General features: G+C 38.3%; 1 protein-coding gene across 2 annotated transcripts in view; it reads left to right on the top strand.

Moving 5' to 3' along the window:
• LOC122134328 (transmembrane protein 132C-like) overlaps positions 1 to 13,877 on the top strand; it is a 112,076-nt gene extending 98,199 nt beyond the window's left edge. For both annotated transcript variants that reach the window (XM_042778895.1, XM_042778897.1), the window contains exons 5-9: positions 195 to 338; positions 5,156 to 5,364; positions 8,513 to 8,780; positions 10,415 to 10,606; positions 11,493 to 13,877. In XM_042778895.1, the coding sequence (XP_042634829.1) occupies positions 195 to 338; positions 5,156 to 5,364; positions 8,513 to 8,780; positions 10,415 to 10,606; positions 11,493 to 12,611 (1,932 nt within the window). In that variant the 3' untranslated portion in view covers positions 12,612 to 13,877. The remainder of the gene's footprint in view (positions 1 to 194; positions 339 to 5,155; positions 5,365 to 8,512; positions 8,781 to 10,414; positions 10,607 to 11,492) is intronic.
• Positions 13,878 to 16,658: the final 2,781 nt, after the last annotated feature.

Raw genomic sequence — 16,658 nt, 5'->3', positions numbered from 1 at the left:
AGACCTCTCCATCTCACTCTGAGACTCTTCAGAGCTGATGACTCTAATTGAATGATATGACTCACTGGGTTAATAGCGCGACTCAGTGTTGGTGCTGAAGAGCTGGAGCTGACAGAATGACGAATTATCGTGAATAATTGTGAGTGAATTATCCTGACTTAACACAGTCTGATTGATTTGCCCTCTGTGTGCAGGAGACAGAGATCCTTAACACCGCAGTGCTCACGGGGAAGACAGTTGCCATGCCAGTGAAGGTGGTCACCGTTGGAACCGAAGGTACTGTGACCGATGTGACAGAGTCGGTGGAATGTCGCTCGACAGACGAGGATGTGGTTAAGGTAGGCAGAAGCATGCAGGGGTCACTAACATGAACAAATCACACACATGTAGATGTACTTTTGACCAGTCACAGTCAGTTTTGCCACATTTCTGAACATGAACATTTCTATCATATTGGAATTTCCAACACATTTCAAATAATTTTTTATAACATTCTGTGGTGGAAATGGTGGTGATGGAAATTGACATTCAAAATATTTATTTGGTATGCTAATGGAATTGTATGTATCCTAAATATGCACATATAAACGATTTTAGAAATGTAATGATTTAATTAGTAATTCTTGAGATCTTGTGATGTGGTGCGATTTACTGTACAGCAGTTCTATAGTTTAGATGATTTTCATCAAATGAAAACAAGCTAAAAAAAACCTGCAGACACACACATGCTCAGAATAATTTTGTAACCAAGATAACAAAAGAACATAGTGTATTAAGGTAGCTATAGTTTTGATTTAAAGCACTATACATTCAACCGCGCTGAAGTAATGTCTGTTTTCAGTTGTCAAGCCAGAAGCGAAAAATAAAGGGAAGTCAAATGCAGTCTTTTCTGAACAAGCTTGTGCCTTCCACTTCCATCTGCCATTTGGGAACACAATATGAGAGCATTTTATTAGGGAGAAAATGGCAGTGTGGATTTGTGTGGATTTACTCCCTTTGGGTTTAATTATCTGTTAAATACCCCACATTTAAACACTGACCTCTGGAGAGGAATCCCCCTTCCTTACAAAAGCTGGCACACACACAAGCACTTGTGCCCTCGATTCAGAGCGTCTGAAGACACAATTTCATTAGTTTTGTCTACATTGACTTTTTGAGCACTGTAGATTTAGTATATTTGTCTATATTTTTATAATTGTCTAACCCTAATCAAAAATTGTCTAAGTTTAGATTTTTCCTGCTCCAGAGCATCACTTTCAGCACTGATCCAAACAACACAAATTGTGGTGCCAAAGGTATAGAGTGTAAAACAATGCAGTGCCAGTATAATACAGTGAGTTGTTTAGCAACAGATAGCTAATCATAAACTAACAGTGCTTACATTTTTAATTATTTATATGCTTTGTACAGTTGTTTCTGTGTAAGGAAAAGAAATGGTTAAATATGGCAAATGGGAACCATCTATTTACATGTTAGGGACAGATTAACCAAAACTCAACATTTGATTTATTCACCATCCTGTTGTTTCAGAACCATATTATTATTTTTTTTTCAAAGTTGAACACAAACAGAAATGTTTAGATGAATGACCAAGCTGCTCTTTCCATACAAATGATTACACACTATAGGGTTAAATATGAACAATGTCAAATTTACAACTAGATATCCCAGAGTTATGCTAATCCAGGTTTTAGGATCTAGGTTTACAATTTTATGTGTGAAAAGCCCTTACCTTTGACTGTTTTCCTGCTACAGTTCCCAGCCCAATTTAATGTTTGATTTTTTTTTTATCTTAAAGTGATACTCTACCCCAAAATGAAAATTTTGTCATTAATCACTTACCCCCATGTCGTTCCAAACCCATATAAGCTCCGTTCATTTTCAGAACACAATTTAAGATATTTTGGATGAAAACTGGGAGGCCTGTGACTGTTCCATAGACTGCTAAGTAAATAATAGTGTCAAGGTCCATGAAAGGTATAAAAGTTGTCGCCAGAATTCTCCATCAGACGTGCAATCTGCGAAGGGAACACTTTTTGTAAGCAAAGAAAACAATAATAATGACTTTATTCAACGATTCCTTTGTCAACAGTCTCCTCTGTGTCTCTCCATATCACCGTATGCTGCGTATGCTCTTTTGTATCATCCGCACCACAAGGATGCGCTGTTTTCTTTCAAATCAAAGCTAATTACACATAGAAACAGCGCATCCTTGTGCCATGGATGATACAGAAGAGCATACGCAGCACACGGTGATATGGAGAGTTAATATATCCAAAATATCTTAGATAATACATCCAAAATATCTTAAATTGTGTTCTGAAGATGAACAAAGCTTTTACGGGTTTGGAAAGACATTGGGGGTAAGTGATTAATGACATAATTTTCATTTTGGGGTGGAGTATCCCTTTAAGGGCATTTTAACTAGCATTTGTTGATATTATGTGCGTTGGATGATATTATGAAACTCAGTGGAAAGACGACATGTACTGTAGCTGTTTGTGTGTTTGCATGGGCATGAATTTCATCTAACAGTGGGGGGGGGGGGTATTTCTGTCCTGTGAGAGATGGGTTTGGCTCAATTATGCTGAGATTCACAGAAAATGGTGTATGACAATTCATACGAACTTGATTAAAATTCAAACAAAAAACACTCAGCTGTTGAAGTTAATGCATTTTGCCACTGTAGGGAGATACAGTCAGGTAGTCCTTTTGAAAACATAATAAAAATGAGCAAACTACACTGAAGCTATATATGTAAATATATGCATTAGGTTGTTGCATCTCTGCTTTTTGCTAGTTACTCCAAACATCGGTCACCTTAGTGATACCAACCTATAGTGATGCTAAAGATGCACTCTGCTAATCACCTCAGTCAGAGATGGACGGACAGAGAGGGATAGCATTTGCATCAGACAGCTCAGTCAAGTCTCACCGTGTGCCTGTTGAATGGGTCATTAAATACCCTACCCAGTTCCCTGCGGGGGTCTTGATGTCCTCTGTAAGCGTCCCTCTCTTCAGCAGTCTTAATGTTCCTGATTAATGCTCTGCCAGGCTGTTTATGGTGTATATAGATGCTCATGGGAAGGACATGTTGCAGTGAAGTTAGACTGACCATTATTCTCTGCACACTGTCAGCCTGTACACCCAAACCAATACCCTTTATGGGCCACCAGAGCACCTCCGAGGATCTCTGGCTCTCTGAATGTTGTGGGAGATTTACAATCTGTAAATGACGAAGTAAAGAATACAGTTGTCAATGTAAAACTGCAAATTAGTCTATAATGTCATTTATATGGGCAGGTCCAGACATTTAAACAGATTTATCTGGTGTTTAACAGACATAATTGCTGTGTGGGATTATAGTACTATTTAAGTTCACTACAGTTGTTCATTATTACAAGCCTAGGAGTCATTTACTTTTTTTGTCACTTTTTCCAATGCTGATTTTGTCCCAACTGATTTATGAAATAGCTCACAGCAGCTATATATTTAACGATGGCAGGACCAATAATTCATATATTGGTTTTTAATTGTTGATCCATGAATTTATCCACTGACTTCCAAAATCCATGTGTAGCAGATATAAGAATTAAGTTTACAAATTAAATCTAGTCAGCAAGTTAGTTCAAATCAGTATGTACAGTACCTCACTGTGCTAATTAATTTGTATTATTTTTTTATTTATTTTTTTTACTTTAAACATGAATCTTTCCTGCAGACTCAATTACACAGACTTTATTTTTCAAACCACTGAAAGATAATTTTAAATCATTTGTACACAACCTAATTATCTGTAATATATACTACCACTCAAAAGTTTTCAAGATTTTGTTTTTGAAAGAATTCTCTTATGCTCTTACAAAGGCTGCAATTATTTTAAACAAATTCAGTAAAAATAGTAACATTGGGAAATAGTATTACAATTTCAAAGAACTCTTTTCTGATTTAATGTATGTTGTAATGTAATTTATTTGTGGTGACAGTTTTCAATCGCCATTTCTCCAGTCTTCAGGCTCACATGATCCTCCAGAAATCATTCTACTGTGCAGATAACTATGCTGACCTTCCTAAATAAACTTGTCATTTAAGTAATGTATGTATTTTGCGTTTCTTACTAAAATCCACCTTTCGACAATTATGTCATGAAAGTCAAGTCAATGTGATTTTGAGTTAATTATGTTGTAGCCATAATCACAACAACTTATTATTCATTTCACAGGTTTCAGTGCCCACTGTATAATGGATACTGACAACTAAAGTTAATCACAGCTCATATAAATGCACCAATGACTTCCCCCAAAGTCACAAATAGAAAAGCAGTGTAAAACTTCATTAAGAAGTGACATTTCTTTGGAATCCAGTGTTATCTGTTTGTCTTTTAAAACAGTTAATGTGATAAAAAAAAAAAAATAGCTAGAATTGATTCCTGGTATACTCTGTCAGCAAATGAGAATTTAATAAAAGCTTGGCTACTGATTGCAGTTACAACAACCGGCACTCTTGTCTTCTTGGATTTTGAGCTGATGGACAGCTACTCAAACATCAAGCCATGCCGTTGGTCCAAATCCACATCTGAAGTTTTTAAAGAAGTCTTCAAGTTGATTGGATGAGATGAGGTTTTCTCCGCCAGGTATTATAAGCGTAAGCTAAGAGCAGTATAGATGTTCTACAAATGAAGTACTTTGCTACAATAGAAGGACTTGACCACTTTTTTCTGCTTTCTTTTATCCCTCCATCTGCTTAGGTTCTTTCAACCCGAAAGTCTGAAAAATATAGACATCCAAACACTCTCATTATCAACAGCAACTACTCCCCCTCCGACTGTAGTCAGAAATAAATACTTGGACAGGCCAGTCAAAGCCCATCCAATCTCTCATCTTCCTCATTAAAGCTCAGAATGAAAGCGAATAACAGCGGCACAAAAAAACACAAAGGCCAGACTGTTTTTCACATATTGCGCTGATTAGCACAAAAAGAGGACTCTTTTTTTTTGCACTTTCAAAATTTGAAATCGTCGCCAGGAAATTGGAGCGAAATGTAGGCTTGTACCTTGGCCAGGGCTGCAATTTTCTTTAATTTAGTGCTGCTTTGTATACAGTGTTGCTTGAACGCTTTGTTTGTCTGCTGTCTGAATTGTATCCCTGCCTCTCAGGTGTCCGAAAGGTGCGATTATGTGTACGTCAATGGCAAGGAGACGCGTGGGAGAGTGAGGATGATGGTGAACTTCACCTACAGTTACCTCAGTGCTCAGCTTGAGGTGAGTGTATGGATGCCTCGACTCCCCCTGCAAATCGAGATGTCCGATCCGGAGCTCAGCCAGATCAGGAGCTGGAAAGTTCCTGTAGATGCTATCAACCAGAGGTTAGCGACTTTTTTGTTTCACATTTTTCTTTCACATTTGACCTTGATCATTTGAGAAGGGTTCATTGTGCTATTGAAGCATATTGTAACTTTCAAAACCCTCCCCAGAACTTTCTGATGTTAAATAGCTGAATTTATTTGAATATGTGAATGCATGGCTGCCCACATTTACACATCAGTGACATTAGATGCTATTATTTCTGATACTATACTATACTGTACCCTAAAGAGGAGAGTAAAGTGTGGAAAAGTCCACACTTTATAACCTTGTGTTATTCCTGATGGTGTGTATCACCTGCAGCCCTGCATTTCCTTCCTGAAGTTTACAAATAATGGTTCTTTATTGGCATTGTGGTTCCTAAAGGACCAAACATCCCTGAATCCCCTAACTGACACCTTTTTAAGAGTGTAAAGTATTAATAATTTTGGTTCAACAAAAATAAGAAATTGAAGCCCTATACATTTCTAAAAATAAAGAAATAACCAAATTATGGTGTTGGAAATGAAAAATAATTACTGGTACCCAAACACACTTTAAAATGAAAAGTTAAAAGTATATTTTTTTTTTCTTAGTGTGAAGAACCTTTTAATAATCTAAGGAACATTTTTCCACTGCAAAGGAGCTGTTGCTCATTCGAATGGTTCTATGGATGCTAAAGGTTGCTCATGAAAACATGCAGCCCAACAAACAATCTTTATTTTTGAGAGTTATAATTATATAACTTCTATACATTTTAATTGAGATGAAAAGAGCCTGGAAAATATGTTCTGTCAGGTTTTATAATCTTAAGCTGAGCAGAAAACATCCTGCACAGCCCACACGTTACGCAATATGGTTCTGCTAGTGATTTGAAAACGCATAGATTTCATACATTACTGTAATAAGTCTCTTAGTACTGCACAGCACCAATGATGCTCCAGCTCACCGGTGTCAGCCTGCCCTGTCTTTATCAACCCTCTCCTCGACTGTTTTCATGCTCTGTCGTTCTTGGGTAACGCCAGACGTGTAGCGGAGCTCCCTCTGGAACACATGATGGAGGTGAGGGGAGGATGCGGACGCTGACTTTTTAATTACCGCTGGGTCGTCTTCAGGCACACCTGCCTCTGACGCACCAGCACCAGACAATGCGCAGGTTAATGCTGCCGTACGCTGTGGATATCCACAAGATAATTTTTAATTACTCTTCCACCAGAAACAATCCTGCCGGATTGACTCATGCATGATAAGTCAGAACAGGATGACAGATGGAATGAATGGTGGAGAATTTGCAAGGCAATGATGAATCTGAGGAATAAGTGTGGTTATACTATTAAGTTGTTTGGTTGTCATCAGTAATGTGTGGTGGTCAGCAAGCAGATGTTTGGATTGCACAATAATTGCTACTCCATTATCTCAATATAAAGATTCTCGACCAGACCTCCTCTTGCAATTGAGAAAGTTTAGCATTCATAAATATTTCTTACTTGCCATTTAACTGTATTTTACTTTTTTTATTATTAAAAATATAGATTTCTGTCCTTGAATTATATAAAAAAAAGAAAATCTTGCATATTAGCAAAATCCTTTGAGGCAAGTTCATGCAGCGGCCATCTTCATAACGCCCCCTGGCAGCTCTTTCTTTTTCAGGAAGTTTACATGTAATAGACATGCAAGTACAGCTCCTATCCACTTGAATGAGGAAAGACTGATTCTCAGAATGGTCCGTCTCCTTATACTGTCCTTTCACTGAAAGGTTCTGTGTGATACCACGGTTCTTCTATGTTTTCACTGTAAAAACACTCTTTTTGATTCTTACTGATACCTGGACATCCTTCATGAAATATACCAAGGAATACATTTTGACTGAATTGTTATTTATGGGTGAGCTGTTCCTTTAAGATAGTGGCCAGTTGATGAGTTATATTCATCAAAAGCCCATGTTTACTCACATTTGGCACTTGACGAGTCTTAAATTTGCACCCTTGCTGTATCATACTGTATGTGCCCTTGGTCTGAGGTCGTGTCTTTCTCAGGTAGTATTTTGAGAGCGGGAAACATGCGGTTGAGTTGTAAGACTGAGTCTCATTATGCCTGAGACCTCCTGTGACCTGACATTCCTCAGCTGAGTGCCGCCAGCCCTGTTTATACACCTGTGTTCTGTAAATGTCATGCCGTTTCTACCGTCGGTCAAGCGCTGTTGCGTAAAAGTCTAGAGAAGCGTGGCCTCCCCTCTGGTCAAAGCCACCATGTTAACCTGCCACTGCTGTTGTTTTTTTTTTATTTTGGATGACTTCGACTCATTAAAAATAAAAGAAAAGTCAAAGCTGTGCTACCATTTAATTTTTCACAATTCTTTTGTCATTTCTACTTGAATTTGTCAACTAAATTTGTCTTGAGAGAATAATTTCAGAGATGCTGAAAGTACAAGTTTAAATTGTTTATAACTTAAAACATATTTTCACACTGATTTTGTTGTATATTTATTTTTTATTTATTTTATATATTAATAAATCCTTCATAAAATAAAAAATAAAAAAACTCAGAGCAGTCCAACACACACTTAGACACTTGAATAGAATAGAATAGAATAGAATAGAATAGAATAGAATAGAATAGAAAATGTTTTTCAACCAACAAAATTTTTCAGTTTTTTGTCTTTTCTACTTGATTTGAGTGTCAACCAGAATACTCATCCGATAATAATTTCAAATTAAAAATTAATTTTAATGGGTTTATTTTGTATAGAATATAATGGAATATTTCATGTTTGAAACTTTTCTTTGTTATCGACCATCTGATTTTGTTGAGTATGCATATACTGTATACATAATAAAAATAAAATAGAAAAGAAATATTCAAAAATTAATTGAAATCTTTGAAAATAAATTTGATTTTACCTAAAAATATAATTTTCACACCAATATTGGTGTATTTTTATTTTTTATAATATGTTCTATATATAAACGTTTTTTTTTTTTTTTACTTTTTTTAATGTTTTTTTGTTTTAGGACTGGATTTTAAGGATAAGATGATTGTGTTTGATTGTTTTAGGATTGGATAGGATAGAACAGGATAGAATAGAACAGAATAGAATAGAATAGAATAGAATGGTCCGGACACAGTGGGATGGAATGTAACACTTGGTATTGGTTGCTCTTTTTACTGCAGGTCTGGAGAGGATGACAGGGATGAAGGAGCCAAGAAGGATCGGAGCTGTGGTCCACAGTACCAGAGCACCACCGTCCGTGTGCTCACACACTTTGAGGCAGAGCCAGAGGAATGGCAGGGCCAGCCAGACTTCCTCTTGGGCAGTGATTGGCAGGTGGACGTGACAGAGTTGGTGAGAGACTCTTTAAGGGTGGCAGATGAACGCGTGGCCAAGCTGTCAGAAGAACAGGTCCTCATCGGCCTGAACACTGGCATCACCAAGGTTCAGGTGAGAAACAGGAAGAATGTATGTGTTATTATGTCTAAAAATGAAGTGATGTACAATAAAACAAATGTGTGTGAATATCTTCACAGAAAATGAAGACCACAGCTGCATTACTACAATAATATACCAAATCTATGGATTTCCAGCATTATAAAAACTTTTCCATGATTCATTGTTCTAGCATTTTATGCAATTTCCTCAACACACCACAACCAGAGCTGCCCATTTTGTCAGGAACAAAACTGACAGTTACAGCTGACTAAGCCGCAGTTCCCTTGTGTTTATACTGCATGAATAAAATGTGAGGATGTCCTTGTTTTCTTTGGAAAATCCTGGCTGTCATTTGTCTATTTCTCTGTGCGGATGAGAGGTGAATCAGTCCGAGTTGTGATGTGACACATGTACGCTGTCAGACGAGAACTAGACAGCACACCATCTCTCATTCTGCTCTGTCACAGCTTGTGTACTGTCTGCACATCTCACAGCTCTTATGACATACAATAATTACCTTTATGAAGACCTACTAATTAAGGGTCGGTCTGTGAAAATCTAATTTTTTTTGCCTACAAGTCACCTACACGTTCACACATAAATACACCTGCTCGACAAGCTGAAAGTGCCATTAGAGTGCTATCTGACAGCAATAGTATACGCCAGAGCCACAGGTGGAGAGCACTTCGATTTGATCCATTTGCTGAAAATTAAAATCAGATAAAAAGCCCAGTAATGGTGGGATGGAATAAGTAGAGTCTGAAACCCAGTGCTGCTTTATAGATCAAGAACCCTGAAATCAAAAAACCACCACTTAACCACGGCCAAATTACCAATCGTCCACTTTGCTATTAGACCAAACTCACTATTAAATTTCAAAAGCGGCCCACCTGTTTTTGCAGTTCATTAAAACTAAATTGAATGACTAATTACTTGGAATTAGAAGTGGGAAAAGATGTGTGGTTTCTAAAACAAAGTAGACTATTTGGAAGAAAATTTTGAAGTAGTGTAGCTAGCACAAACTTCTGTTTTATAGATCTATTTATAAAAAGTAGAGCACTGGGGCAGCATCTTACTCAATATTGGGTAAAGCCCGAGGCTCCCCTTGTTTATTCTTATTTTATTTCTAATTAATAAATCTCTCAATTCAAATTGCAAATTAGGATGCGTTTGAAAAGAGGGGAATATGAAAATAGAATACAAATGGTTTCTTTACCTTAACATGGCTGCATTTTAGAGTGGAAAAACTGTTGCCTGTGGACTTCCAGAAAGTGTGCAAATGATGGTTAGAAGCAAGTGCGAGCCGTGCACGCTGGTGAAAGTAGAAGTTCCACTTACAGACAGGATGTAAATGACTTCTGACACTTCATTATAACATAATGAATGTGGAAATATGGAGGTGGCTGCTTTGCTATTAATTGATCCAGATAGGAAGTCTACTCATCACGTTTCATATCGAAGTCATTTCCTTGCCTGTGTGTGTCAGATATGTCCGAGGGCGGACAGCTGTCATTTAGATTTTTGACATTGCATGTAGCCTACTCATTTTTTCATGTCACTTAGTTTGTATGAGAAGCTAGGAGAGAATTTTCAGTTGTTTTACAGTGTTATGTAACAGAAGCATATCTGTCTGCATTTTTATCCAGGTGATGTCCCCATTGTCAGACTCTGTTCTGGCTGAGAGGATGATCCGGGTTCTGGATGATAGAGTCAGTATTACAGAGCTGGGCGTGCAGCTGGTTTCTGGCCTTTCCTTGAACCTTCAACTCAGCCCAGGAAGCAACAGGGCCATTGTGGCCACGGCTACCACACAGGAGACAATGCGCAGTGCTAATCTGGTAGTCTAATTAAACTCTTTACAATCAATAAAAATATATTAATATATAATATATATATGTAGTTATAATGTTTAATGTTGTTGTTCGTGTTGTTGTTGTTTTTAATTATTAAATTTATTATTATTTTCAGTTATTGTTTTTTGTTATTAAATAGAATAATACATATTTTTCAGCATTATTTGTTTATCGTTATTATTATTATTATTATTATTATTATTATTATTATTATTATTATGAATTTCATTCATATTCCGTTAATGTTAAATCAATATTATCAATCATATTTCTTTCTAATGCCAGTCCTTTTTTAAATTTTTTATTTTTTATTTTTTTTGTAGAGTAGTGTACAAGGTAGACCGTCCACTGTGAAATCTCATTGAAAATTTCAGCCTCATGCAGTTAAATTGCGAATTGTATTCTGGTTCTCAGGTCACAGTTTTGCATACTTCCATGTCTGTTTCTCAGAAATGTAGGGTTGTTTTATCTATGAGCAGGTGCAATCACTATAATCACAGTCATTATGGACAAAGTCATTTGACATGGGCTGAATGTTGATGAGTAGCTGCGGTTTGACAGTGGATCACGCTGCTCAGGGCTGCTCACTTATTCTGAGTCATCTCACATTTAAAACCCTTTCTGATTAGTCTGATTTCACTAATCCTTTACATCGGCAGGGGTTTTCTCTCTTCTCTACGTTGATAGACATAAAAAGGGCAGATTGGTTGAATCTCCTGCTGATCAGTGCGTCTGCTCTCTTTGAAATGTGCTTTTGGGGACTTTTAAAGCTTTTGAACGGTCCTGCTATGGAGTTAAGAATCATGCATACTTGATGCAAGACAATTTGCATTATCTGAGAGCATCTGTTCATGTTGTGTTTTCCTTTCAGGAGTCCCTTGTCAGTGCTTGGCTTCAGTTCAGCGATGGCTCCATGACCCCTCTTGACCTCTATAACCCTGCGCATTTTGTCCTTACGGCCACCTCTTTGGATGACCAGGTGGTGACAGTGAAGAAAAGCACCAACTTGAGATGGCCAGTGGTGGTGGCTAAGGGTGAAGGTCAAGGCATGTTGGTTCGTTTGGAGATGTATGGACCTGAATCATGCCAAAAAACCAAGCGCCGCACAGTTCTGGCCGGAGGCAACGCAAACGTCCATGTGAAATTTGGGCGTGATGAAGAAACAGGAAACAGCTCAAGTGACAGGAGATACAGGCCCAATGCCCCATACTACGGCGGTTCGATCTCAGACATGGAGGCTGGAATCATGAACCGAGGCGCTACCACCATCAAAACCTCCATTCCAGGGAAAGCAAGCGGCAACAGGCTCTCAGCTGGTGATATTCCAATGGATTTCTCCGAATTCCCAGCTCAAGCAGACCTTCCACCTGGGCGTAACATGGAGGATGACCTGCTGCAGACTCGTCATGGGCTTACGGACCTGGAAATAGGCATGTACGCCCTGCTAGGTGTCTTCTGCCTGGCCATCCTGGTATTCCTAATTAATTGCGTCTCCTATGCCCTCAAGTATCGCAACAAGCAGCTCCCACTAGAGGGCCAGGAGACCATGGCTCATGCCCACGACTGGGTTTGGTTAGGCCATGACACTGAGCTTTTAGAAAGTCAGGCGGGTTTGTGTCTGGATCAAGAGGAGCTGGGTGGCACCATGGACTCCGGGCTGGGCCTGGAGGAAGGTAGCCAGCTCCTCAATGGCCTTTCCTCTCAGAAGAGCGTTCAAGGCCAGGTCCATAGGTCGGCCTCTGACTCAGGGTGCGCTGGGAGAGATCACAAGAACGAGTCCATAAACTCACCCACTACCAAAAGGAAACGGGTCAAGTTCACCACTTTCAGCCATAGCAAGCCCAGCAATGGCTGCCCATCCATAAGCCCGCTTCTCATTGGTCAGAACGACATCAAATGGGTATGCCCAGACATCGAGCTTGGGGACTCCAAAGAGCTCCGAAATTACATGGAAAGGTTAAACGAAAATGCTACTAAGAACATTGCATAGTGGGCTTGTAGTTATTTATGTATTTTTCAGACAAAAGCGTAGCTCACCCATATGCCTTCTAGGTAAGGTGGTGGCGGGGTGGGGGGGTTGGCCTGACTCTTCTGCACTCAGACAAACTCAAATCTCACCATGAAAAGACAAGCCATTCATCTGGTCTTGTTTCCATGGCAACTGTCATGAGGGTTCATCATCAGGAACGAAGGAAAACAGAGATGGTTGTGAAACCGCTGAGGATGTGAGAACATTGGATTATGAGAAATGTTTCAATTGGGATATCTATATTTTCTTTTTTCAAAGAAGAGGATATTCCAGTTCTATATTAAAAATATATATGCTTGTGTGTTTTTTTTATTATTATTATTATTTTATCACACTAAAGCCTGGTTGGTGGTGGTCGCTTTTTATGAGTGAATATCTCAAAGAGCTGACATTTAAACATATCAGATGGGTGCTGGAAACCGAAGCATTTCCACATATTGAACATTGACGGGCTGTATTGATGAGTGAGAATACATTTTGTAAGGTTTTACATATTTTTATACATCTCTGTTCCTGTCTGTGTTAGTGCGTCTACTGCATTTCTCCAAAGACTGACTCACATATGTAAAAGCATGTGAATTCAAAGTATGGACGAAAAAATTTCTATTTTGGAACTTTTTCCACCAACATTTTGAATGAACATGTATACACTGCAGAAGACTTCTGGGAAAACAGGCAGATAAATGACCCTCCTCGTCTCTTTGAGAGCTGTTGAGCAAATTGTATTGTTGTAGGTAGTGTTATCAATATTGTATAATATGTTGTTTACAGTATTAGAATGATAGATGGTATGCACTCCGATTGCTTATGTATGTGTGCAATAGCATTTAGTTTTCTTTTTTTGTTTAATTTTGCTTTGTTTTTTTTTTCCCATTCTCCGTACTTTTTCCCCTTACAGTGATTGCAGTATAGGACAAGAGATATCCAATCTACCCAAATGACTGTTCATCTGAGTAGCCTAATAATTAGGACATAGTTAATTGGATTGGATGAGTTTGGGGGTGCAATCCTCAGGTAATGTGAATGATGCAGCAGACAGATGTGAATACTTCAGTAAGAAAATCACAGAACAGTTTATATGTGAATAAATTGATTAGTCAAACACTCTATTTTAGTTGACCATTTTTTAAAGAACTTAATCCATACTCAGTTACCCTAACACAATTTATTTCATAAACCATTTTCTCTTAAGATGTGTGTGCCGACTTATACCTCTTCCAGGTGTGTTGGCATAAGATCTGGTGTCAATAATAATTAAAAAAAATAAAATAAAAAAAAGGCCAACTGGATCATGTAAATGTCTTATTTAAGACTATTAATTAGAATAAAGTCTAATTAATAGTATTAATTGTATTAATTCTCTCCAATGTTCCCTGCTTGTCTTGTATTTTATGAAACGGAAACATATTCTTGAAGACCACTGAAGAATAATTGTACATGAGGTTCATCCATTGTCAGAATTGTCATTTTTTATTTAACTGTATTCTGATCTGTTAGCTAAAAAGCACTTCCTATTACCATAAACAACATGAAAAACTTTTTTTTAAATTTATGCATTACATCACTGGGTTTTCTGTTTGCATATTAAAGCATGACATCCTGCTGTTCCAGGTTTTACCAGTTGATGGCGCTGAATTCTAACCCCATTGACTCAAAGGGGACATGTAGATTTTGATGGTCATTCTCCTTGACAGGTGAATGACCCAAGTCTCCAAATAAAGGTTACTGCTGAACTATATCGTAAGTGTGCAAGTACAATGTTGCAACTCAACCTTGCTGCATATAATAAATGTTCTCAAAGCAGACTGTGATTTTACTACATTGCACTGCAGTAAACAGCCTGTAACGAGAAGTGTGTTGTTGCGGCATCTGAACGAGATGTAATTCAAAGGTTATTGCAGACACAATAGGTCTGTAATTGAGATATTGTCAATTTCTTCGGTCCTGCACATTAAATGCTCATTAGTGCTAAACTATACAGACAAGATCCTAATGCTGGATGGTGCTGCTCCCTCCTCTGTGAGACAGGCCTGAGTAATTAATAATCAGCGCGGTGAAGCTTTACTCCTTGTTAATGTGACATTACCATGCAACCCCTTTGCGCTAATTGATTGCATTCATTTAACTGACAGTGATCTGACAATTAACACCTTTCTCATCACATGTGACAAAGAAGCTCGGCTCCACCCCATCCATCTCAGCAAACGTTTGACATGCCACTTGGGAACGTTTTTGACACGTGTATTTCCAGAGAATGTTTCATAACTTATTGACATTTCCAAGTCCTGTTAATTTATCTTTTATTATGATAACTAGAACGTAAACAAATTAAAGGACAGCCATGTCAACACAACAAAGAGCTGTGAATGGTTTTCCAAAGGCGCACAACTTTTTCCAAGGTGGCGACTGAAACGATACAAGTTCATTAGCAGAAATCATACACGCGACACGCGTACACGCGCGCGTAATATCGTTCCCGGCGGGACAAGTCTTTGAGATCCAAATTGAGAGGCTGCACACTTAACCCTCAGAGGGATGCTTCTGGAATTGGGTCTGTTTTTTCCTTTTATCTCTGCTGATATTTTGGTATTTGGGTCTCTGTTCTCCGCGTCTCGAAGGAATTACGCGAGAACACTCTAAATTAAATCATGACATTAGCTAGTGTCTGTCAGGAGTGTATATTAATACAGCTAATGTCATCATAGGCTGGTTATTATCTGCATGAAAAGTTTCTTTCTTTCCTTTCTCGAGTTCTCCAGATTTTATAAAACAAAGGGTGAGAAAAAAAGACCTCTTAACCTCCCATTAGCTGAGTTTTCACATCTTGCTGTAATCTTGCATTCTGCTAATTAACAACGTTGGCGTTGCTGTAAATGTCAACAGAGTTGTCAGGATAATGCCAGCACTGCTCTCACAACAGATGATGAAGGACGGCCAAACCTTCCGAGGTGCAAACAAATTTATGTGCAGTCTAAAAACGAAAACAGGAATGTAAAATACACGAAATAGACTTCATTTCACACTATCCGGTCTATAACTTTACAATAAACCTTTCGAGACTCATCATAAATGCCCGTCAGTGCCGATTTATGAACTATCAATCATGTTGGGACTGTGGACGTCGTTGCTCTGGTCATTTTCACACAGATAAGCGTCCATGACACGAACATCAGCTTTTACGAGAACTGGCAGCGCATTTGGATGTTTTCCGTGTCTACGGGTACAACAACAAACCGTCTCTGGCCTGCTTTTATCTGCTGTTCAAAGAGGAGCTTCTCGCTGTTCGACTTGTAGTAACAGCGTGACACACTATTAAAGGAGCCGATAGAAGCAAAGGATACGGAGAATAGAGAGTACACACCGAATGTTGCTCCTCACTATTAAAGCTGAACCAATACTGCAGCCATATCTGTCAGCAATATCTCTCCGAGATTGAACATGGCTTTTATCGTTGTTGTTTTTTTCCGGATAGTTGTACCAGTGCGTTAGGCTCAACGATGCAGTTCCTTCATATGGATATCTTTTGTTCTTTAAGAGAAGACATTTGCTTGAATTGGCGTGAACGCTGAAAAGAATTATGTGATGATGATAGCTGTGCAGTAGTACGATTTCCGCCATTAAGGTGCATTATCTGCTTAGACACCAACAGGCAGTGGCCCAGAGAATTGTTTGTACTCTTAAGCCGCACTTAAAGATAAATTATTTTTTATGCATAAGTCAAGTGCTTAAAGACAAGTCCAAATATTCTCTTCTTTTTAAATTATACTGTTTTATAATTGAATTCCAACAAACAGATGTCTTATAAAATATTTTGCTTGAAAATGTGCTTTGTGATATCTTTCTTTAAAATCATGTAGGTTTCATGTTTTGAGTTCTAGTCCTTGGCCAAGGTGCATTCCAGACACGAGTGCATTAGTGGTCCAAACTTTTGCTTTCTGCAGGTTACATCATTAAATCCGCAGGTGGAGAAAGGTGACAGTCTTTATGAGTGAGTCATTCAACTGATTC

This window comes from Cyprinus carpio, chromosome A21 (genome assembly GCF_018340385.1).
Source record: "Cyprinus carpio isolate SPL01 chromosome A21, ASM1834038v1, whole genome shotgun sequence".
NCBI classification, from domain to species: domain Eukaryota; kingdom Metazoa; phylum Chordata; class Actinopteri; order Cypriniformes; family Cyprinidae; genus Cyprinus; species Cyprinus carpio.
Note: the sequence above shows the minus strand (reverse complement) of the source record. Positions and strands in the feature narration are given on the sequence as shown.